This window comes from Pipra filicauda, unplaced genomic scaffold (assembly GCF_003945595.2).
Source record: "Pipra filicauda isolate LSUMZ 115617 unplaced genomic scaffold, ASM394559v2 scaffold43_size3849885_pilon, whole genome shotgun sequence".
NCBI lineage: Eukaryota > Metazoa > Chordata > Aves > Passeriformes > Pipridae > Pipra > Pipra filicauda.
Genome location: NW_024104576.1, coordinates 3,072,948 through 3,097,079, shown reverse-complemented (window position 1 = coordinate 3,097,079; position 24,132 = coordinate 3,072,948). Strand labels below are relative to the sequence as shown.

Below are 24,132 nucleotides of genomic sequence, written 5' to 3'. Positions count from 1 at the left end.
CCAACATGACACTGACAAATACCCTGAAGTTTTAAATCTAGTCTTCACTAATTTGACTGACAACCTACTTCACTATATTAGTAAGGTTTTAAAGCCACAAATAGATGCCACTCATTTATTTAAGAGTTACAGATTAAAAATTCTTTCCTGCTGGATTCTAGGATTTTTATTTTTCAGCTTAGGGTGGGGCTTTTCAATGAAACTACCTTGTTCCTCTCTCTTTGGATCGATACTTCTTTAAAGGGAGGTACAGATTCCCCACATTACAGAGCAACAGACTGTCACAAGTGTTAATTCAGGTTTAGAAATGCCCTTAACTTTACTTTTCTCCTCTGAAGACAAGAAATTCCATCACCTCTTTTTTTTGCTTGAACTACCATTTCTTCGTACTGCTGTCTGTGTTTCTGAGCTTCTTCTGCTGGTTTTGCAGGGAGGTTCCTTAAATTAAAAAAAAAAATTAAAAAATCAGTATGTAGAGTTGGCATGCCTGTCTAAGGAAAATTCTAGGCTCTTCTAAAAGAAAAGCATACACTGCTTCTTGTCAAAATATGCAATCAGTGAGCAGAACAACAGATCCTTGGAAAGAATCTTTTTTTGCCAGAGTCAGCAGAAGGGAAGAACACTGACCAGCTATGACTACTTTTATACACAAAATATGCTGAGTAATTTCCTTATGTTTGGTAATTCCAGCATTTTTATTATTAAACCAACTGAACCCACAGGCTGATCTTCATAAAGGGTATATACCAAGCTGGTAGTTTTGATTTAAACCGGTAAGATACAGGACCATACTCTCTCTTACTGTGCACCTCATTCACGGGTTACATGCACAACTTTCTTTACCCACATGTACTGACTCCCCACCCCAGCTTCCCTTTCCCTCCGCTCTCTGAGACTTCGTTTCTATTTTAAAGGCTTGACTCTTCCCCCTCACTCCTAGAGCGACAAGTGGCACTGGAGTCATCCTTGATATTGTCCACTCATCGATACCAACACAACATTTTGATTTCTGATTAAGGCTCTGCCATACAAATACAGGTGTTCATATGTCAAAACACATTACCTTTAAGCTACTCATATTTGTAATTAACATAACCATAAGTATCTCTTTACAAATACAGGATCACCAAAACATCAAAACAGGAAATGACTAACTATTTTGTTATTCTGTATTGTAGAACACCGTATTTTATTCCTAGGACAGTTTGTATCTTTGGTTAATAGAAAAGCTATGCAAAAATTCACTTTCCTGTTCCTGTAAGGTGTCACACATCAGGCAGCTGCTTTCCATCAACACAGTCACCATTGAGTGGGTGTCACTATTTACGCAGTCACAGCCATGAAATACAGGCCTATGACAAATCCAGATTTGTTCACACCTTTCTGTTTTTTCAAATCAAGATTGTTACTAGAACAAGGAAAGTAAATTTTCACATTTGTGTCTTTGTTAAGCACAGAAAACAATCCACTCTTTATCCAGTTTCACTTTTGTAAATTGATCATCATCTTTTTTAAATCCAAGTCTTTAGAAATGGTTCAAGTTAGGGAAAGTTTGGAAAGGAAAATCAGAAGAAATAATACAGTTCTGCTAACTTAAATTCCACCATTCAAATTATCTGCCCTATCTCTTAACATCACCACCATACATGTGAGATGTTGTTTAGTATCTATTAAGATTCAATTAACACTGTTTGGAGTTGAAGTCAGAGGAACTATGGAATATTTACTGATTTTTTTACTATAAAGTTTTACCTAAATCCTACAATTGAGTGTGAAATCAAGAGCAGCCAGTCTGAAAAAAAAAAATCTGACTGCATTTTTCTTCCAGAAGTCTTAAAGCTTTTCGTCATAGGAAATCAAAAAGAAATTACTTAAAGCCTGATAGAAAAAAAAATAGTATGTAAACTGCAAGCAAACAATTAAAAAAAAGATTCTTTAGAAAGAGTCAGAGGACAGCACTGCTGCCCAGAGCAGTTTTCCCTACTAGACAAAAGAAATGATGATTCACTTGTCTAGAATCCTAAAAATACCTATTCTGTAGAAGTTCCTCAGTCCATCAACAGTAGGAAAGAAAGCAAAACCTAAACATTCTCCTGTAATACATCACTGATTCCATCTGTGTGAACAATGTTCTCAGATTCTCCCACAAGAAGAAAGATTTTTAGCAGACAGGTTTAGAATACAACAGATAAGCTAGCATGCTTTGTTTCCAGCTGTACACAATAAAGCCTGCTATAACAAATAATCACTCATGTTGTTCTAGACATCCCGAGGTCTTGCCACATAGTCCATCAGACAAGCCAAAAAGTTATTTAAATAACCCTACAACTAGACTACTTTGACATGGGCATTTTTCACACTGTGTTGATGAAAACACAGATCTGTGTTATGCCAGTTCTTCACACCAATGCACAGCTATACTAAAAATGCAGACATCATCCCCATAAAGCCAGATAACATTCACAATCATAGACTAAACATGACATAATTTGTGTAATTTAGAAGCAAAACATGGCAAAGCAACTGCCAGTAAACAGCTTTGGAGTCAGTTTGCATATGGAAGAATCTCCTTGCAGTAAAAGAGGTATGAAACAACTTATCAAGTACTTGACAACCTTTAAAATGTGATGCTGAACTGGATGCAGAGCAATCACTATTCATGTTTCATTATTTATGGAAGTGTTTTCTTTCCCTGTGTAAACAGGACACTGTATTCGTGCTTCTCAATCTCTTTAGCACGTACCAGCTTCATTTTTATGCTTATGTGCTCTCATGGAAAATAAAAATCTCTTATTCATGTTTAAAAGGCAGAATTACTCAAAACTAGAGCTCTGCTCTCTTACTTACCTCCTTTCATAAAGCCATTGCTTTTATTATTAAATAAGGTTCCTTCTGTTTGAATAATTTTTCTCATAATCAACCCACTTCCATATTCACTACTCTGAAAAAAATTCTACTTTAGATTTTAAGTCATTTGTTTAAGTTAGGGTAAGCAATTACACTGAGTTAGAAAAATCTTTGCTAGGTTAATTTTATAGAGACTCTCGCTGTGGCACTTTCCAGAACTTACGCTGGTCTGTCCTCTAAAATAAGTGCTGTAGTGGAGAGTGGTTCAAAGTCAAGATTCTTCCTCACATTCTGTTTAGGAGAGAGAGGTTTGTGAGCTCGTCCAGTTTTTTCTTCATATTCCTAGAGAAGAAAAAGACAGGGCAACTTACAAGAGTGGAGAACATCAAGATGATGCACATGAGAATTTAAAATGGGTCTACAAAAGTCTTCAAGACAATGCTTTCACATCCCTATCCTGCTGCAGTCCCTTTAGAGCTTTTCAACTAGAGCAATCTCAGAACTGAAAACAACGGCAAATTTATGTTCAAGAGTGAGTTTTGATGTTTTTTTTCATTCTTCTTATTTGTAAAAACATCTTAAGTTCCTCTGGCTGACAGTCTGCTTTTACACAGTACTACTCAGGAGTTTACAAACAGCAGATACTATCTGAGGTATAAAAATAAGACCTATTTAAAATATTTTTCTTTTAATTTACATGGTTTTGAAATTGAAGCCAAAAATGACCACAAGCTGCTTGTCTTAAAATCTCATAGTAAGATTTCTCCCCACGCAAGCTGTTTTCACATGCAACAGTTCAACACTGGAAAAAAAAAAAGGTTAAAATCACAGAAAGCCCATCCTTGGTATGATGCCTTACACAACCCTACATTATACAGCATAACATGTTAACTTGTGTCTGTAATCAGACACTGACACACAAGAGCAAGACCAGCAAAGAGGCACCAAGGTGATGGGGGTCTGAGGCAGTGCCATACAGAGAGAGGCCGAGAGGCTTGCTCAGCCTCCAGAGGAAAAGCTTTGCAGGGATCTTTGGCAGACAGCAATAACGGGATGTGGTGAAGGCCGAATACAAGTCTCTGAGGCACTTGTATGAAGAACACAAAGACAATAGGCACAAACTTTACCAGGGGAATTCTAGACAAGCACTGGGACAAGTCTCCCGAGACACAGTAGAACTTCCAGCCTCAAGGGCATTCAAGCTCAGGTGAACGAGCCCCCAGAACCTGGTGTAAGCAGACTGTTCTAAGAGGGGTGTTAGTCCCTCAGAGGTCCCTCCACTCAATTACTGCCTCACCATGATCTACAGGAGAGGGCTTGGCATTACACATACAATTTTATTTTTATTTTTCCTACAAACACTCGTTTGGAAAAAAAAACATACTAAAACCATGACCTAATAGGATAAACCAACCTTTACACAGCTTCCATCTACTCCACTGCTTGAAGTACTATAGCAAACATTAGGTATGCAAAGTATCAGTGATATACAAATAACAAATACAGTCAAACAGTCCTATGGAAAAACTACATCTACATAATAGTTACGTCTACATTTGACTTTATAATGATTTTTGCCGCTTCCAAAGCTCAAGGGCTTTCATGCACAGCTTTTTTCTATAATTTCTACTGAAATTAAAAAAAAAAAAAAAGGTAAATGAGCACTATGAATGTGTTATGAATAGGGTTCCAGCCGCAGACTTCTCCCTGTCAGCACAAAGACCTTCTCAGATGCTACTGCTTGCTTACTCTCAACCTGTCAGTTACATCAAAGCCTCCTTGGGCAATAGATCCAACCTTTCCAACACAATCCGAACAGCCTGGATCATTCAGCAACTAAAATGGGATCCCTATCACTTCTAGAAAGGCCTTCTCCTCCAACCCTACCTTAAAAAAAAAGGATGGATGAAAACCAGACATAAGTGAAGAACAACACAACCTTAATATTCTACTTTATGTTGTACAGTTCAATTCTAGCTCAAGTTAGTTCTGTGGGACTCATGGGTGCAGGTCTGTGCAGCCCTTGGGACACAAAAATCCCACCTTTTCCTTGTGTGTTCACCAGGCACTGCCTCAGCAATCAATGCTATGATGCCAGCATTGCTGTGATGGGAAACATGGTCACGAATTTGGAATGTCTGGCTCATTAATACCAGCTAATACTGCTATGCATGACATCAGTTTGCAAACCAGGAAAAGAACCAAGAAAAATGTATTTAAACTTAGCTTTGTCAAGTAAAGGGACAGTGCTCATGCTGACAAAGCTGTTCACTAAAAAAACCCTCCAGAGAGAAAATAAGCAAAGAAATATTGTAACAGAGGTATTGTGATCAAGAGCATATTCAGAAAGCACAGGCACTGGTCTTAAACTACTCATCAGCAAGCAGCTGATAGTGACCAGCGTGTGAGAGCACCACCATAATGTGCTTCAGCTGCACCAGCTGTGGGGTAAATCCGCTGTGCTGACAGCAATGAAGCAAACGGCTATTCTTTCTCTCAATTTCTATTAGGTGACTGAGTTTTTTTATGAGCCCTTTCTCACAAATTAACACAGTCAAACATTAATCTCTATTACTGCTTCCACAGACAAGGTGAACCTTGTGCCTAAATCTAACATCTTTACTCTTTTGAGACACTGCTAGTGAAAGAAAAACCATTCCGCATCCACAAGGAACCGTTAATATGCAGAAATCATCATATATAGATCTCCCTAAAGCATCTCAGAACTTGACATTAAAATATATGCACCAATGCTTATTCCAGTACAAGTTCCAGAAAAGCTGCTTAATTTTGGCTTAGGAAAATTATTTTCAGGGTCTCCTTTACTGAAAGCCAACTGGAAAGCAAAATTGCTTTTGGAAGGTGAGAAACAATGCCCACACTGGGGATTTTCTTCTGTACAGCAGAATTAATTTGGAAATCTCTTTCAGCTAAGCACAAAGTTTCCCAGACCAGCACTACACTGCATATAATTCAAGAATTTCTTAGTTAAGAAGACGTTTTATTTTTGAATGTGGGTGGCTAGTTACAGTATTAGCACATCAGTACAGCTACTCAAAGCACTCCTGCATACTCCTGCATTTCAGCAAGTATTCACTGATGTGTTCCACTCAGCACTATCCTACAGTAAAGAAGCCAGACCAGCACAAAAATGGGAGTGGCACATTTTATGAGATTACAAGTATGATTCCTTTGTAGTAATTTCATCCTTTTCAGTGGTAGCCAAACATGAATAAAAATGTCTGAGGATGATATTATCTACAAGACTGTTTTTTAATTAGGTAAAATAATAAAAAACCCAACCAAACAAAAAACTCTTCCCCACTTCCCCCCAAAAAACAAGCACACAAAACCCAAAACCCCCAAAATTCACAGAAGATAAAAGCTCATGAAAATTATATTTTATTCTAGTGAGAAGAGAATGCAATTTCAAACAGAGCACAACATATGATAGAGTAATGAAACACACTGAAGCCTTCACAAACTCATATTAAGACTATCTGCTGACTGAGCAAGTAGAAGTATTTGCACATACAGGCATACTGCAATAGGCTGAACCACACAATAGCTCATTTTAAGCTTTGGGTTTTGTTTTTTTTTTGTGTGTTGTTTTTTTTTTTTTTAAGCCAGACTCAAATTTCTCACAGGTACAAATAATTCAGCATCTGTTTAAATCCTATACTATAATTAGGGGTTACTAACCTGACACGGTTGCAAGCTAATTTTAGGACCAACTCTGGATAAGCTGACCGTTTACAATTTAGAATATATCCTTATCGCTGAGATCACTTAGGCTTTCTTCCAGGTTTCGTCTTTACCTGTTTACAAGAGCTGAACTAGGGTTTGAAGATGTTCTGTAAGAGCGTGTTGTCGATTAAAGCACTGATTTAAATAATCGAAATCAAACAAAGAAAACCCACAGAAACACCCCTCCCGAAAGCAAGTTTAATTCCCGGTGGAACCCGGCAGCTTTGCAGTTCAGATGCAAGAAGCTCCAGTCGTGATGATCCCCCGTGAGTCTTCAAGAAAGAGAACCCAACCTACAAAGGGATCCTCAACCATCCCTACGGAGGCGCAAATAACCCACCAGAACACAGGGCAAGTGCTGAACGACCAACTGCGCTACCCGGGAGAGCGCCGTAGGACTTCCCGCACGCCCTGAGCCTCCCCAGGCACCAAAGCACGGCAGAACTGAACCTACAATAACACAGCCTGCTCTATCAAGGTCATCTTGTTTTGGCCCTGCGTGTTTAAAGGCAGCCACTCTCCGACAGAGCCGAGTATGAAATATTTATGCCGGGCGCCGGAGCGGCAGACACCGCGCTGCCGGGCTGGGGCTGGCGGGCAGGGGGATGGCTGCTACCCCGGGGCGCTCCCAGGGGTGGCTCCCAGCCCGCAGCAACCACGCTCCGGCACCCCGAGCCCCCGGCGGGGTCTCGCCTCGCACAAAGGGGATTCCTCTTTCCCGGGAAGTTGATTCTCTCCCGAACCCGGCGAGGCGACTGAAAAGCGGGCAAGGCCGGGTCCCCCGACCCGCGTTCGAGTCCGCGCCCGCCCCGATCCCCGAGTCCCGCCCGGCCGGCCCCGCTCACCATGAACGCTGCGGTCCCTCAGAGGCGGCGGTGCCGGAGCCCCATTGCCCGCCGCTCTCCGCGGGCCTGGCTGCTCCCGCCGCCCGGGCCCGCACGGCCTCGCGGGCCGCCCGCCCCGGGCCGCCCTCCGCGGGTGGGTCCGGCCGGGCCGGCCCGCCCCGCCAGCCGCGCTAATCACCCGCGGGGCCGCCGCACACCGTCACCATCGCTGCTCCCGCCCCGCCCAGCGCTGCCTGGGCACGCTCGGCCCCGCCCGGCACACGCCGCCCGCCTCCCGCGCCGCCCCGGCACCGCTGCCCTGCCCGCCCGGGATCTGGGCCCGAGACGGATAACCCGAACCTCGCACAGGCTCCTGAGCATCAGCCGCAGCCTTTGTCTGCCCAGAATTACATGTGCTGGGTTAGGATGCAGCTGCATTCCTGATACACTGGCATCTCTCTCGATTCCTCCCACCCAAGCGCTTCCCATCCCCGCGTCCCTGGTCCCTGGCTCCAGCCAGGCGTTTGCTGGTACCGAGTCCGATACTGCGCCTTGCTGAGACAGCCTCGGAAACAGTCCTAAGTGCAAGAGCAGCTAAAACTCACCAGTCCTTAAACCACTGCCGAAGGAAAAGCAGCAGCTTTATGCTGAAATACTTCTTACAGCATAAATATCTTTTCAGTACCACTCATGCTCTCTCCACTTGAAACAGCCCTAAAAGATACAATATATAAACCCATTCCACAGTTCTGACAACTTTCACATCACATCTTAATAAATATTTTGCCTCAATCTAGATTAATTAAGATTGCTACTATTCCTTTGTCGAAAAGCTCTTTTACTTAACTTAGGGGAGAGACCCAAGTAGTGTAGACTTGTGTAGACTTTGGTAACTTGCCTTTTATAGTATTACCTATTCACCTGCAACTGTTGTCCTTTTCTCAGTCCTGTACTAAGGATTTCATTTTCCTGAATTTCACTATGGTTTGCATCTGCCAGGCTGAATTGTTCACGGCCTTTATCAAGGCCTGATCCTGAATGCCAAAATGAGCAGCAAGGACTGACCTGAAAACAACCAGTCACTTGTGTATTCTGCTTTCAAAGGGTGGCTTTGCAAAAGTTGAGATAATTTATTTTCTCAGAATTGCCAGGTGTTATATCCCTATTGTTTTCAACCTGTGACTTCACATCTATTTCATGGATGCAGTGATACCTCACCAAATGTGGAACAGCTTACTGTTTAAAAGTATCTAGGCTTCATTTCCACCCCCCCCACAATTAGTTACAGACATTTAACATCCAAGTGTCCAGTGTCAGAGCACAAATTATCACAGTGGCAAGTCACCACAGCTCATGGAAAGCACTACAGCCTCCAGGGCTAATGCTTTATCTCATGAACTATCTGAAGCAGTAAGTTATCATGCATATTAAAAAACATTCATGTAAAGATACAGATATTAACACAGAAAAAAAAGCAGATCACGAGAAAAAGCACCCTCGGGTGGTATATCCTGTGGTAGATCTCTGTGCTGTCACAGGCTGAAAACAGAATGATATTGCAGCTCTTCTGTAAAGCACTGAGTGGGAGAGAGGGACACCTGGTGACATGGGAAAATACCTGTGTGGGGTGAAGAGCAAAGTACCCCTGCAACTCAGACCACAGCTGGCCACGTGTTACACACGTGGTTTGTAGCAGCCACTATTTTTAGGCTGCCACAATATAACAGTACCTGAGGCTACTCAAACAAGTTATGTGCAAGCTTTAATTACATTTTTTTATTTACTGGAATTCTCACCTCACTCAGCATATGAGACAGGATTGCACAAGCAAACAGAAAATTATTTTTTCCCTGGTTAGAGTCTGACCGCTACCTAAATAGTGCTTCAGTGTTCCCTTCCACTGCTTTGTAGCTGCCTACTGCATGTCTACCTGCAATCTCTTACCTTTTATAAATAGTTTACCAGACAAATTTCAACTGGTGCACACCCAACACTACACTGCCCTCCTCCCCTAAGCCCTCATGCTACTTTTTGTGCCACCATTAAGCAACTGTGTGATGATTCCAGGCTCACTAGATTGGGGAAATGATACTGCCGAAAACAAACGCTCTGTTCTGTTGAATTAGTCTGGTTACTCTAATGCTGTGGGGCGATGTAAATGTCAAAGGAAAAGGAAGGAAAGGGAGCATGCAACATGACTGTTTCTTTCAGTGGTTTAACTGAAATCAGATCATGAAACTTGTAGATGACCTTTGGGGCTGGGAAAATAAGATCTGATTCTTGATGTGGCACTGGGCCATAAATAAGCCATTTTAATGGAGACTCTTATGTATAGAATAATCAAAGAGACTTTAAGGAGACTGACACCTCAGGTAAAAATCAGATTATGAGAATATCACTCAAAACTTGACAAACAGAATACAAACTGCTAATCTCAGATATTAACTTTCAAAACAACTCCTTAGGAAGCTTTTTATATAACTTCAAAACCAGTACAGAACTATTCTGAAATGCAGTTAATTTATTAGTTACTGATCTAACAACCTGAGAAATCTGAATTGCCCACTCAACCTGGACACTTTGCCAGAGCGATCTGGCAAGCTCTACGATTCAAGAACCATCACCCCTACTTGCTTTACCCAGCTTTCTGTCTCTATACATATTTAATCCTCCCATGTTATAGAAGGATAACTGAGCAGAAGATAGCAATGAGGTGACAGAATTTGATGGAAATAACATGTGTGAAGTTTTATCTTCCACCAGGATATCCTTCTCCTTTTCAGTACCACAGTATTCTTCTGTTCCATACTTAACAAATTAGGAATGCTTAAGCAATGTAAGGAGAAGATACTATGGCCAGTTCATGAGGAAAACCTCACACTATTTTTAGGCATCATTCAAGTGCTCTGAAATTTCCCTCTTTTCCCCTGAGAAGTGTCTTCTTCTCCCTTCCAATTATGGTTGATATGGAGCTTGGGCTGGCAACTGTCATCCCACACAATCACACTGAAGTTAAGTGAATAAAATAATCCATGCATCTTCCAGAAAGCTGAGAGAGAATGAGAAGCCACATACTCAGTCCTGTGCTTCAGCCACTGGACTAATTTAACAATTAATCCATATACATATTTTTATAACATGGCATTTTGAGCAACAGAGGCATCAAATTACGGAACATTTATAACCTAAGCATAGATAAGGCCAAGTTAGGTCTTCCAAGAAAGAATAACAGTTTGTTCCAAGAAAGAACAACAGTTTGCTGTTTTGAAGTCTGTTGCCTCTAATCATTCATTGTGCTCGTATCAGATGTTTCTCACCCTCAGGGCTCACATTTCATTTGCACTGTACGTAAATAATTTAAGTGTTTTTTAGTTCACAGAGAGTGACATGTTTCATTAAAAAAAAAAAAAAAGGAAGGAACAGAAAATAGATCCCTCTATTTGAAGTACTCAGAGACAAACCCGACCTATGAACCATGAGAGACACACCTATGAACCCTGTAGCTTAAGAACAGCTATTTAACGTCAAATATAGGATCTTCAATCAGACTGAGCAGCCTCTGTTTCCAAGTGATTCCAATGTGAGTCACAGTAACAACAAAAAAAAACCAACACCCTACTGGTTAGAACACTGCAAAGGACACAATTTAATCTGCATATACAAACATGGGCACAGTTTCCCTATATACTGACACTATCTGGTACACTGCAGCATCAATCAAATGGAAACATCTGCAAGAAAGGCCTCCAGCAGGGCAAGCATCTGCTAAATGCTTGAGAAAGAGAATACATGCTAGACGGTTATTTTACTTTTATTTTTTGTGAACATCTGCCAGAATAAAATGCTATCAACACCTGCTTTCAGCATATTCCTTAAATGTCACTTCCAGGGACTGGGATTCCAATGGATACAGACTTCATGTAAAAACATGATTTTACATAATCTGTACACACACTCACTGATCTTTCCACCTTAATTATCCACACAGCCTCGGCAACATCCCCTTCCAAAAAGTCTCTCAGCAACTTTTTCTTCTGACATTTCACATTAGTGCTGATGTTGCAGGGGAAAACTTACCTTTCCTATCTAGTATCAAATAACACACTCTTCAGTCTGGCTGAAGATCATGTTGGAACTGTCCCCCTCATTCTGAGTGAGATGCAGAAATAAAAAGTTTCTCTATGCCACATCAGCTTGATGCTGATGCCATTCTGAAATGGCCACAGAACCAGGTTAACTCTGGTATACAGGAAAAGAGTCACAGGAACACGGCATTTCATCTTGCAAGTTCTCAAATCAGTTGCAAATACAACCTCAAATACTTGTAAACTTCAACACAGCCTAGAATTCACCCAGGAATGCCACCAGCTTTGCAATGCACAACAACTTGCATCATTATGCTGTTCAGATGCCCACCACAGCACACAGTCACTATTCTTGTTTGCAAACCCCTGTCTGTGTAGGTAAGTATGGGCACACTAGTACTTAGCCCCATGACTTCAGTACACATAACAGACTAGTGTAGGGAAAGGTACTTCGCTTGATACTTTTAACCATATTCTATTTCTCCTGTTTTCAAATCCCTCTGCTAGTTTCTATTCTGCTTTATCATCAAGACTTGGCCATCTCTAAGGATCTCTGACTTCTTCAAGTTTGATACTTGTCTGCTCTTCGAAATTATAGAAAGGCAAGGCAATGAGTCTACTGCACTAAGGCCTCTGAGTGGATTTTTGCATCTCTGTTTGCTTCTCTAATCCCTGAAATTACTCTTGAAGACGTTACTGGTGCCAATTTCTTACCTGTCTAATAAAAGCTTATTTTATACTCATATTGATGGTGTGCTCCATATTCTCTCTCATCACCTGCCCAGTCTTGTAGACCCTTGTGCATTCTGTTTAATTTTACAAAAAAACTATATCAAAATGTAAATTTTCCTGAATATAATCTTCTTTACAACTTAAGGTTCAGTCTTGAGAAGAAGACACTGTAGCTTTTCAAAGCTACACACAAACATAAATACAATATTTAAAGGAATGCAACATACTTTCATAGTGTGCCTTAAAGCAATGACTATTTTCAGGTTTTAATATTCATGAAACTGTTTCCACTAAACTTTGTCATGCTCAAGTGACAACTTCTCAATAGAGCACAAGAAAATTACGTGGAAATTACTATAGGCACAGAAAAATTGTAACAAAATCAAGTAAAAAAATCAGATCAAGAGTCCCCTGAGGGAGAAAAGAAGAACACAAAATTTGCTAGTCTTTCTTCAGAAAGACACTTAGGGAAAAAGCACCAGTCTGGCTTTTTAAAATCCTTATACCTGTATCTTCATGGTTTCCAGTAACACACATACAATAACTCCATTCATTTTGTAGAGCCAAAGAACATCAGTTTTGTTTGTTGTTGCTAGTGAGCATGGTAAGAGTTAGCCTTTCAAAACCTCTACCTAGCCCCATTCTTTAATTTTAGATGAAGTTTGAGATGTATAAACTGAAAGACAGACAAAGAAAACCTTTGGGTCGGGTTTCTTGGAAACTTGCTTCTGCTTAACACAAAAATAGCACACTGAAGTCTCACAAAGCTTTCTCAATTTTACATGTCAGCAATGGAAGGTTCCAGTCTCCTGTTAGAACAGGCAGTTCCATCACAATATTTAGGGGCCAACGCACCTGCCTTTAAGGATTTGCTTTGCTTCACAGAAAGGCTTTGCCAAGTGTTTGTGCAATGCAACAGTCAAAGGCACGTGCTGTTATTTCCAGGCTTGCTCTCTACAGGCATCTATTTTCATTCAAAAACCCATGGGGGGGAAGTCTGAAGGCCTCCTGTGTGTTGCCAGGGGAAGGTTACTACATGGAAAAGACTTACTGACTGTACAAAGATATAGGTGTCTAAGTATCTATCTCTCAGCACTGGCAGACACACAAATGCCAGTTGCATGTTGGATGTCATTTAACACAAATGAGAGCAAGTTTCCACTGATGTATCAGCTCTCCTGAAAAGTTGTATCCCCTGGCCTTGAAATTTTGGGGTTAGAAAGAGCTGTGTACTTCATACTCAAAAGTCAATAATTTTCCCATGAATTTGTGTCTTCCTGCATTTAAAAATAGTCTTGTGCTATGAGAATTCATATTCCATCTAGCGCTAAGTATCAACCTGGGCTACAAAGTAACAATCTGAATTGAGCCAGACAAACTGGACAACTTCAAACCTACTGCACTTCCCCCCAAAACCTCCCGCTGGCATTGAAACAGATCCTTCAGTAGAGACCACCAGCTGACATTGTAACTGCAATAACAACTGACAAAGTTCATACTTCTTTCTATGTAGTATCTTTATTCCTGAAAGCAGATACCTATCCTTAAACACCCCCTGTTAGGATCCCTCCAGCTTCTAGGGTTTTTGACTCACAATTTACAAGTAGTTTTAAAGAACGATAAAGTGAAAATAATAGCTTTAAAACTGGAAAATGGGGGAAAAAACCTCTCACTTCCTTTCTAAAATACTTTGTAGCCTGTCACAGCTATTTAAACTGGTACTCAAAGCTTATTATTTTCTATTAGTGTGATGCTTGAAACATATTCTGTGCTTTCACATGTTCTTAACATAAGGGGGAAAGTTCCAATAGCATCAAAAGCTGCACTTTGGCAGCTAGACTCTGCTAGATTATGATACCTGGCTGGGTCATATTACATTCTTTTATTATTAAAATACTCCTGAACAACCCTTCTGCCATAGTATTAAATTACCCCTCCATTTACTGTGGATGGAAGATAGTACTCTTGCTTTATCCGTTTAAATATGATAGTAGATTTGTTTGAGGCAGGTAATTTTCAAGACAGGACAAGGGCAACCCCCTCTTTGTAGAGTAATACAGTCTACTGGAATTACTAAATAATCTATTTAGTACAGTTCTTGCTGGGGAAAAAGAAAAGGCTTCTCAGGACTTCATCAGTGACAAAACAGGTTTCCTCTCCTATTTTTATTTATTTTCACACAAATTAGATGCCCTTTACATATGGTTACAATACAATAAAAACATTTGTGACTGGATCAGAAGGAAAGACATGAAAGAGCAATGCATTAAGGCAACTTTCAAGTTTTGGGTTGTAATTATTAAGTGGGGAAATCAGTTACATCTTTATTTCCAGAGACTGTAACAATAATAGGCATAGGTTAGTTTTAAACTAAGCACAGTAACTATGCCTTCTTACACTGCACTTGCTTCTTCTTAAAAACAGAAACGAACTCTGGCACACCGTGCAAGATTTAAATCCTGCCTTTTTGAAGGCTGACAAGTAGAAATGAACCCAGCAGAGGAGAACAGAGGAAGTGAATCACTCACACCCTCAGACTCTTTGTGCTGAACAGAAAAAACGCACTCCACAGTTTATAGCCAGAATGCTTCAAAGTGGCAATGAAGTCTACATGCAAATGCTCACCCTATTAATAGCTATAGCCATCAGTCACAATGATTTATCCAGGGATCTATCCAAAGACAAACAGGATAAGCAGAAGACAGTGCTTTATCCAAAACTGGAGGTCTAGCTCCTGCCAGAGCCAGCAGCCAGCTTGAACCAGGCACTTCCCCTTCAAGAGGCCCCGCGTGGCCCCTGTGAACAGAGCGCAAAGCAAGGCCCAGGCAAACGCTCAGAACAGCTCCGGAGTTTTATCAACTGCGCCCCGTCAGCAGAGGCTGCGGATGTGCAGCCGCGGAACAGGAGGCAGCAGCTGGACACGCTGCACAGCTCCCACCCGGAGTGCTCCTGCTTCCGGAGCTGCACAAGAAGTCCACACATCAGCAGTCTGTGGACTTTTCTCTGGTTTGGGTTTTTCTGTACTTGGAAAAACCACACTACTTTCAACGGGAGCTTTTATCACTGGCTGCCTAAAGCATGGGTGGTAGTAAATTCTTTCTGTATTTCTTACTGGGTGCTGTTGCTCTGAAACTCTTTTCCATCTAAGAGGTTCAAGCCAGAAAAAAGAGTAAGTAAAGTGATTTTATCAGTCAGCTAGGTTTCTAGCTTGAAAGAAAAATCAAGTGAAGATTGACTTGAATGACAACTAACCCAGTTCAACCTACAAAGGTTTTTCCTAGAGTACTGTTATAAGCTTAACTGTTCAACCCATAACAAAGCATCATCTGAGCCGAGCAATGTATTTTGCTGTTTCAATAACTCATTTGCACTTTATCACATGCTGCAGAGTAAGCCTCTTCAGTACAATTGATTTTAATTGACTGGAATGTTGACCCCAAGCATATCCATCATCTAATTATTACTGAAAAATATAATTGGTAAATGATGTTGATTTATTTCTTGTTACTGCATCACTCCAAAAAGAAGAACTGTTTTGCCTCCAGCTGAAGACAGTCCACTTGGGAAATTTTACAGTTGACACTAAGAAAGAATTCGACTTTTCCACCTCCCCCTCTTCTCCAAAGAAACAAATACAGGAATGATTTTTTTAAAAAAATCAAAACAGTTTGGTAGGAAGGGATGGGAACACTGCTGGCAGCTTGTATGACAGAAGCAATATTGTATTAACGGGATTACCAAGTCTGAACAATCTGACTCACAGAATCACAGAACATGCTGAGTTGGAAGGGACCCACAAGGATCACCGAGTCCAACTCCTGGACCTGCACAGGACCATTCCCTAGAGTCACACCATGTGCCCAAGAGTATCATCCAAATGCTTCTTGAACTCTGTCAGGCTTGGTGCTGTGACCGCTTCCCTGGGGAGCCTGTTCCAGTGCCCAACCACCTTCTGGATGAAGAACTTTTCCTGATATCCAACCTAAACCTCCCCTGACAGAACTTCAGGCCATTCCATCCAGTCCTGTCAGTGGTCACCACAGAGAAGCTGCAGTGGCAAGGGCAGAACAAGCCAGGTGTCCAGAAAAGCCTGGCTCTGAGCTCTTCTGCCACCACTGCGCCTGCAGTCTGCTCCAGGGGCCTCGCACAGAGAAGTTTGTTACCCACAGCTGCACAGAAACCCCTGCAGCTTTCCCCTGCACCTGAGATGGGCAGGCTGTTTCCATCAGCGGTGACTTCAGGGCAGGAATCCAACTCCCCAGCAATTGATTTATTTAAATCCTTACTCCTGGATGGAGGGGGAAGAGTCATCCACTCTCATTTCCTCCAAGAGCACATTATGACTTCTTTCAGAACATAAATCCTCATAAATTTGAATATATGACAATCCCTAAGTTAAAAATAATAGCTAATTTTTTATTATTAAGGAACTGCCATTAGAAATTTTAATTATTACTATATGGAGTGTCAGCAAATGACATCATAAAATATTTAGACCTGAATTTATGAGTAAAGATTGTTATTGAAAAGCCTCAAGTGTTATACGTGCTGAATTTTACTGATATTGAAACTCAAAGATAATGAAGATATTCTATTGAGCTCTTATTGGAATTCATATAGTGGAAGTTAAATTGAACAGCCCTCAGGGTCACAGAACATTTGGAAGGGAAAAAAATATGCATTGATTAAAAATGGATTTTTCTATTGCAGAAAAAAATGAAAATAAATACACTACAGAAAAAAAGTAATTTCATTTTTTTGGGGAAGAAAGCTAATAACGCGTCCCTAGGATATAGCCAAAATCTGACTTTCCTGTATACCTTAGTCTTAACACAAAATCTTGACTAACCAGTTGCAAACAAGTTCTGTGAAGACAGATCACATGAGAGGAGACAACCAAATTATATGCTGGTTGCCTCATCTTGAGGTTTTTAAAGGAATTTCTTTTTAAGAGAATTCACTAACAAAAGGGGGGGAGGAGAAGTTGCAAACATGCAATATTCAAACCTTCTGTGCTTGCCAATCTTGAAGTGTTTCTAAAAGAAACAGTGGTTGCACAGCCCACCTCAGTCTACTGGAAGGGAAGAAAATTCCACTTTGGTCGTGATTCTCAGTGAGGTACCGTCATCTGACTTTTAGTGCATTTTCACAGTTGCAAAAGCAACTGGTGTAACCAGTCCTGCTCAAGCAGAATTCCTGAAGATAACTAATATAAAAAATTGATCATGTAAACCTCCACTGCAAGCACACTTCCAGCTCCTCCAAGACTACTCGTTCTGACTGCTTTTAAGCTTTAAAACATTTAACCGGATAAAAACTATAAGAAAGCTCTTGGTGACCAGTAAAACAACTCAACCTGAGCATACACCAATATTGATTTTTCATCAGAAGACTACTAGTCACGTATACTACCAGCATTAAAAGTAGGATAAGTGACAGCTTAGCTGCAGTGATTTTAATTCCTACATTGTTAAAATAGAGTACTGATGCTGTGCTCTATATACACTTGCTGAACAACAGTTTCTACAGGACTTAAGAAAAGGCTTATGTGCTCAAAAACCTGTCTGACTACTCTTCTGGTGCGAGGTCAAAGGGGAAAAAAATGCTTCTTCTCCTTCCATACCGTGCCTGGCTCAGTTGTACATGTACAGCCATCTCCAGCCATGGTTTAACGATATGCAACTTGCAAATGGCAACTGACGTTTGAGGGTCTGGAGGTTTCATCATTCATTCATTTATTTATTTAGCAAGAAGGCAGGAAGGAAAAAAGAACTGGTCTTCCTAAGATCAATTTTTAACTACTTCACAATTCCATTACCTTTTTTAACTCCGTTGTACTTCACGTAAGCACTTATCTTAAAACCGCATTTTTCCTTGGAAATGGTTTTCAATCCCAGATGAGCTTATTATGGGGAAATTATAAGAACAATGTACAATAATAACGTATTTTAAAGATTGTTCCCCTCACATAAGTTTTAAAAATATGCACAAAAGCACATCAATCCTTATCATTCAGAAGACCATTTAAGTTTGCAGTCAACTTTGCTCATCTCATTCTGGAAAACAAATAATCTTTCATTGATACAAAAAAAGGTATGAGAAGATGGAACCACAAACATAACAATGAACTCCGTTACAGGAGCACAGAGCCAAATGAATGGGATAGTCACAGGGTCTGATTAGTGAGCTGGTACAAAGGGGGTTTTTTGATGTCTGTACAGAAGCAAATGCAAAAGCAGACTTGAGAAAGGATCACTTGGTGGACCAGTCATCTTAGTTCTTGTGCATGAAGAGCTCATGCCAAGGAAGTAAGATCAAATGGGTTTCCCCAGATACCTGGTTATCAATTCCTGACCTCAAGGGTGAAACAGAGCTGCAGCATTAATTCCTCTGGCCTACTACTCTTTTTTCTAGAGAGGTGAAGAAACTGCTGTTGGCCAACAGGCATCATCCCAATAGCCCTATACTGTCACCTCCTTCACTTAGACACCCACCACTCCTTTAGGCACAAACCAAAGGGCTAAAATTGTGCCTCTAAATGGGCAAAAACTCCACAACACAAGTGCTACTCTGTCATTGTTAAAGCAACTGGGAGGGGTAACCTGGACTGTGCTTTTAGATGTTGGTGAGGTTCAGATCAGTGATTTACAGCACGACTCCTGTCTCAGAAAGTCTGCATGTCAGAAATAACTTCAGGAAAGTACCAAATCAATTAGGAAGGATTAGTTATTGTTATCCAAGAGACACTGGAGACAATTGTTTTTTAGACTTGCAGTCTTGCCAGAAACTCAATAATGTTTGGATGCCATACCACATAAATCTTTAATAGCTACTTTTTTCTAACACATTTAATACAACCATTCAAAGCTGTAATGCTCTTGGAACACTGAACACTCACTATTTAAGACAGTTTGGATGTATAGGAAAAATATTCACAGTACCAGCAACAACCAAAAAACATTAATAAATTATTTATCCACTTACTAAAGAACAGGTGGTACAATAAAATATACTGCTAAGTGTCAGAGTATTGTGATTATTAGGCCTCTTCAATTCTGTCATGAGAAATCTTTGGTGAACACTTCAGAACTGTTAATTGTATCAAGACAAGCTGTAGATAAAGTCTGAATGGTTGAGCACAGTAACAAGTTCAAAAAGCTGCCTGAATTTCATTTCTATGAACAGCCCAACTACAGCTAAGCCCAGTGACATGACACATGGATTTCCAGAGTACTTTACCCTAAATTAAGCAGCACAGTCCTTCAAATGAGCATTTTTATTTCACACACTGCTGCTGGTTTTGAAGTTCTTACATGTTCTCTCTTTCCATGCAAACCTTCCCATTCCCACAGTGGTTTGAACAAGGAAGCGACGAGTAAAATACGACAAAAGCCCAAACCCATGACATGCCTATATGAAATCCCAAAGCCCCAGATCGAGTCAGGCTGATTGAAAGAGGCTGTTTTCTTGTCACTGAAAGAGCAGCTCATGAACTGCTGCCCACATAGCTGGATTTCACAAGATTTTCCCCATTGGAAAGGCAGGTCATTTGATTCACTAGCCAAATGCTTGGGTTTATCTGTACTAGAACCAGTTCTCTGAAATGTTGTTTTCAACAATGTTATAACGCCACAGCTTGAGAAGTGATGCGCAAAGAAGGAACCATTTCAATAAATAATTTCAATACACACTCCATTTTGAGCGTGTATTGAAATCCAGCTATTTGGACAAGGAAAAAATATTTATTCCACTCACTTATCCTGAACTGTATTGTATTGATCCAACATTTCAAGTCAATAACCAAATTTTCATCAAGGCCAACACATGAAAAATTTCAACTCCAAACAGCAAGTACTTCAGAAAACAAGGAATGGGCAAAACAAGCATTCTAACACAAGTTTCTGGCACTCTATCACGTTCACTTTATCTTGAATTTATGTACTTTTAATTACTATTAAAGCAAAAATAAGCCAAGGCCAGAAGACTACAATTTCCCTTCAAATGGCCTGTTATAGATGGATCTTTGACACAAAGGCCACAAACCAGTGAAAGCCAGAACAAGAATAAGATACTAGAAAGATTTTCAAACTAGGTAAACTTGATTATTAAAAAAAAAAAAAATCATATACTTTGAATCTTCACAAGAAATGCTTTATACCCAAGTGGTATGTGTTTTCATGGAGTAGTCAATATAATGACCACATTCTTTTGAATGGCACTGTTATAATGGAAGTAAAATTTCAACTAAGAACCTTCTTTGCTACTGCCCAAGAAATTGTGCACAACTCATCAAACAAATAGGCTGCTTAGTCATATATACAGATCATAAACTTAACTGGCTTCTACATTCACCATTAATCTTAACACAGAACAAAACAAATACCTTTTGCATTTTCTTGGGATCTTTCTGTGAGTTTTCTCTGAGAGGTACTTTTCCAAAAAACTTCCATCCCACATCATTTTGTTTTTCAAATCTTGCACTTTGCTTTCTGGTAAACAAATTCCTAAAAAAAAAAAAAAAAAGTTTGATTAAAAAAAAGGGGTTATTAATTATAACAAGCAGAAGGACAGACAATCTGCTGACATTATGTATCCCAATCAAATATTCCAACTCCTCTTGTGGTTGAGCTGACAGACACTGTTTCCCATTCTCAAAAGATAAATCATGCAGTATTATCACCATACCAGGCAATGGACTTTGTTAAATAATAACTTCTAGTAGATGAAAAAAAAGTTCATTTTCCAACTTTCTATAGGTGGCCTTCCTTTTTAGCCTCCTTCTAGACCATTCAGCCTCACTCCTTTAAAAAACCACTAAGACACAGTCTCTTGCTGAGTAAACATTCTCTACCTGCCTGTTACAACACACTTCTACCAAAAATCACAAAAAAGTTGGAGACATAGTAGCCTTTTACTGTATTTGATCTGCTTTCATAAAAGATTATTTTTCCTGAATAAGCTTAAAAGCTGCTATCAAAACACATTAATTCTGAAGACATTTTATTAACTCTGAAATGTCTCAACCAGCTTAAACACTGCAGGAACAGTCAAAGCCAGGCACAAAGCCACTAAAAACTGAATTAGTTTTATTGACGTTGCTAGTTTTTAATCATAAAGCGATAGGCCAGGCTTCCATTTTTACACCACAGCTACACTTTTTCAAAACTGGACATGCAGTACAGACCAGACCTCATGCACTCAGCTCCTTCAGCAGCACAATAGATATTCTACACCCACAGCATGTCTGCATTATTAATGTAACAAATTTTCTTTTGTCCTATTGTCTAGTTTAGCAAGTATTCAAATATATACAGGTTGGGTCAGTTATTTACTCACCTCGTGGTAGGTTTTTCTGGAAACCTGACTATAGATTTTTGCTCCTTCATTTAAAAGAAAAAAAAATAATCCAGAGACAAAAGTATTTTTGCTGCTGCAATCAGCAGGCAGCTCTAGCACCTTCAAACCACGGATGCTTCCAGTCTGCCATTACTTCTTTTTCTTACAGTTACTACCCTAATGCCCAGTGTGTTGGCCCATTGAGTACAGACTGTTTCATACACATCAAGTGTGGAAGTTTGGTAAATAGAAGTATATTGAGCTGCATGTTCTAAAAGGGCTGAATCCATAATAAGAACAGCCTAATTCCTAAATCTGTAATAGGAACAACCTAGACACTAAAAAGTCGTATTTCCTGGCCACTTTGTATCAGCTGACACGAAAAATATCACAGCTATACCAACAGAGAGAACATTGCTGCAATACAGGAGAAATGTTTGATATGAGGAAGACAATTGAGGTAAAAACGTCAGCGTGTTAAAGTGTACTATAAAGTTAATAGGGTGCACTGCCATCCTTAAATATGCACATATTTATACAAATTATCACATGATTCTGTATCACAAGGATACAGTTACCTTGAAGTTCAAACCAGGGACAGATTATCATATTAAAAGATAAGAACAGAGTGTTTAGGTACAGAAATCACGCAAGTCCATTACAAGTGATGTCAAAGCTAAGCAGCAACTGTACTTCTACAAACCCCTTTCAGCTTTCTCCTACCCTACCCCACACAAAATAAGAAACACTATAAAGATACAGAGTAAACACTTGTAGGGAAAGCACTAAAGAGTAACAACATGAAAAACATAGAAACATGCTGCCATTTTTCCCCCCTTTCACCTTTTTTCAAAGCATGACATTATAATCCTACAGGTAAACTACCGGATCAAACCCAAAGTTTTGCTTTTTTTCTCTCTAACTAGCATACTCCTATTTCAGTGATGAGACTTTCCTGTGGCTCATCATTACAGCTGTGAGACTACTTACAGATTTATAAGCTAACTAAAGCATTCATCAACTGCTGGGAAACAGAGAATATCACAAAAATAATTTCCAAGAAAGGTATCTCAGTTGAATTTAATTTCTTTCCACCAGCAATTCCTTCACCTTGTCAATACACAGATTCCATTCTGATTGGCCTGAAGGGCTTCTGCATGTCATTTTCTCATCCTTGCCCGTTTCATAATATCTAAGACCAGAGAGGATGGATTTATATTATCATTTGAGACAGCTACCAGGGAAATAATATATAAAGAGAGACAGAAAAGAGATTAATTTTTACATATATGTTCAGTTAATTTAAAACGGAGAAATATCAATCAAGTTCTAAAATATATATAAGAGTAAAAACAAAAGTATGACAGGAATAACATCATAAAAATCACAGCATGTAAACAGGATAAACAATGCTAGGCAGGCTGGCTGTTCTTGCTAGAAGTTTTCTTTCAGGTTGTTACTGCTTCAAAAGCGAATTCCAGACTGTCTTAAGAGAAAACAAGAACTTGTAGCACCAGGGACAGTGAAAGAGCCCCCTAAGGAGCACACCTGTGTGACAGTTCTGTGCACATTCAAATCCTCTTCTGCAAGTAAAAGGCTTTCACCACACTTCATTAGCACTGCGATAACATGAAAATTAAAAGCAATTTTCTCTCCCTATCTATCCACATTAGAAGTTGCTAGCACAAGGGTATATACAAGCAACAATCCCCCCAATCTCCTCTGAGGGATTTTAAGAGCAGCAGTAGATCTTTATCCTCAGAGCAAAATAAAGATGAATTGGAATGATAAAATAGAACAGCTCTCTGCTGCAAGGGCCTGCACAAGATGAACTAAACTGGAAAGGTCAATCTCACTCACTTGTTTTCAATTCAATTCCACAATCCTAACTATCCACTTTCCCTTTAGAGGGACCATCATAATAAATAATCTGTTCCACAGCTTATCTAGCAGATGGCAAAGCACTTGCTTAGCTCACTCTTCTCTATCCCTACATTCTAGGGCACCAGGCATCTCTTCCCCTTTTTGTACTGTGTCAGTTCACTTTTAATTTAAAATATATATATACTGAACTGAAAGCACCAGGCATGGTCAACATACAACTCCCATTCTGCACTCTCCTTTTCCCCTGCTCTCTGTCTGGGCCTGAGTTCTAGTGTTTTGCTGGTGTCCACATTCCTTACGAACTCCAAAAAGTCTCAAAACTCCCAAAAGGCATAATATTATCAGAGGCCACATATCAGCACAATCAGATGTAGAACAGCAAACTACAACCTGTTCTTGCTTTGACTGAGGACATTAAACCATGATCTGCCCCGACTGGAACAGGCCAAAGTAAACCACAAGATAGTCAGGATGGCATGGAAGGAGCAGAAGAGATGCCACCTAATTTGCAGCTGATCTTAGAAGACTGAACGGGAAAAATAACCCCAACAAACAAACTATGGCATGTTCTCCAGTTCAATTTCTGCAGAGCTTTGCAAAAAATCAGGACACCACCACAGGGTCCTGACAAAAACACTACTTGAGATTTCTGGACTGAAAGCAAACCCTTAAAATAT

The 24,132-nt window shown here is 40.0% G+C and overlaps 1 protein-coding gene across 3 annotated transcripts in view; it reads right to left on the bottom strand.

Moving 5' to 3' along the window:
- The window catches only part of TBC1D14 (TBC1 domain family member 14), a 69,521-nt gene that overhangs the window by 26,526 nt on the left and 18,863 nt on the right, over nucleotides 1-24,132 (bottom strand). For 2 of the 3 annotated variants that reach the window (XM_027736217.2, XM_039385829.1), the window contains exons 3-5: nucleotides 20,619-20,739; nucleotides 3,071-3,189; nucleotides 356-438 (exon numbers count right to left, since the gene is read on the bottom strand). In XM_027736217.2, the coding sequence (XP_027592018.1) occupies nucleotides 356-438; nucleotides 3,071-3,189; nucleotides 20,619-20,739 (323 nt within the window). Of the gene's footprint in view, nucleotides 1-355; nucleotides 439-3,070; nucleotides 3,190-7,439; nucleotides 7,559-20,618; nucleotides 20,740-24,132 lie in introns of those variants that run through there. The other variant, XM_027736220.2, reaches the window with a different exon arrangement.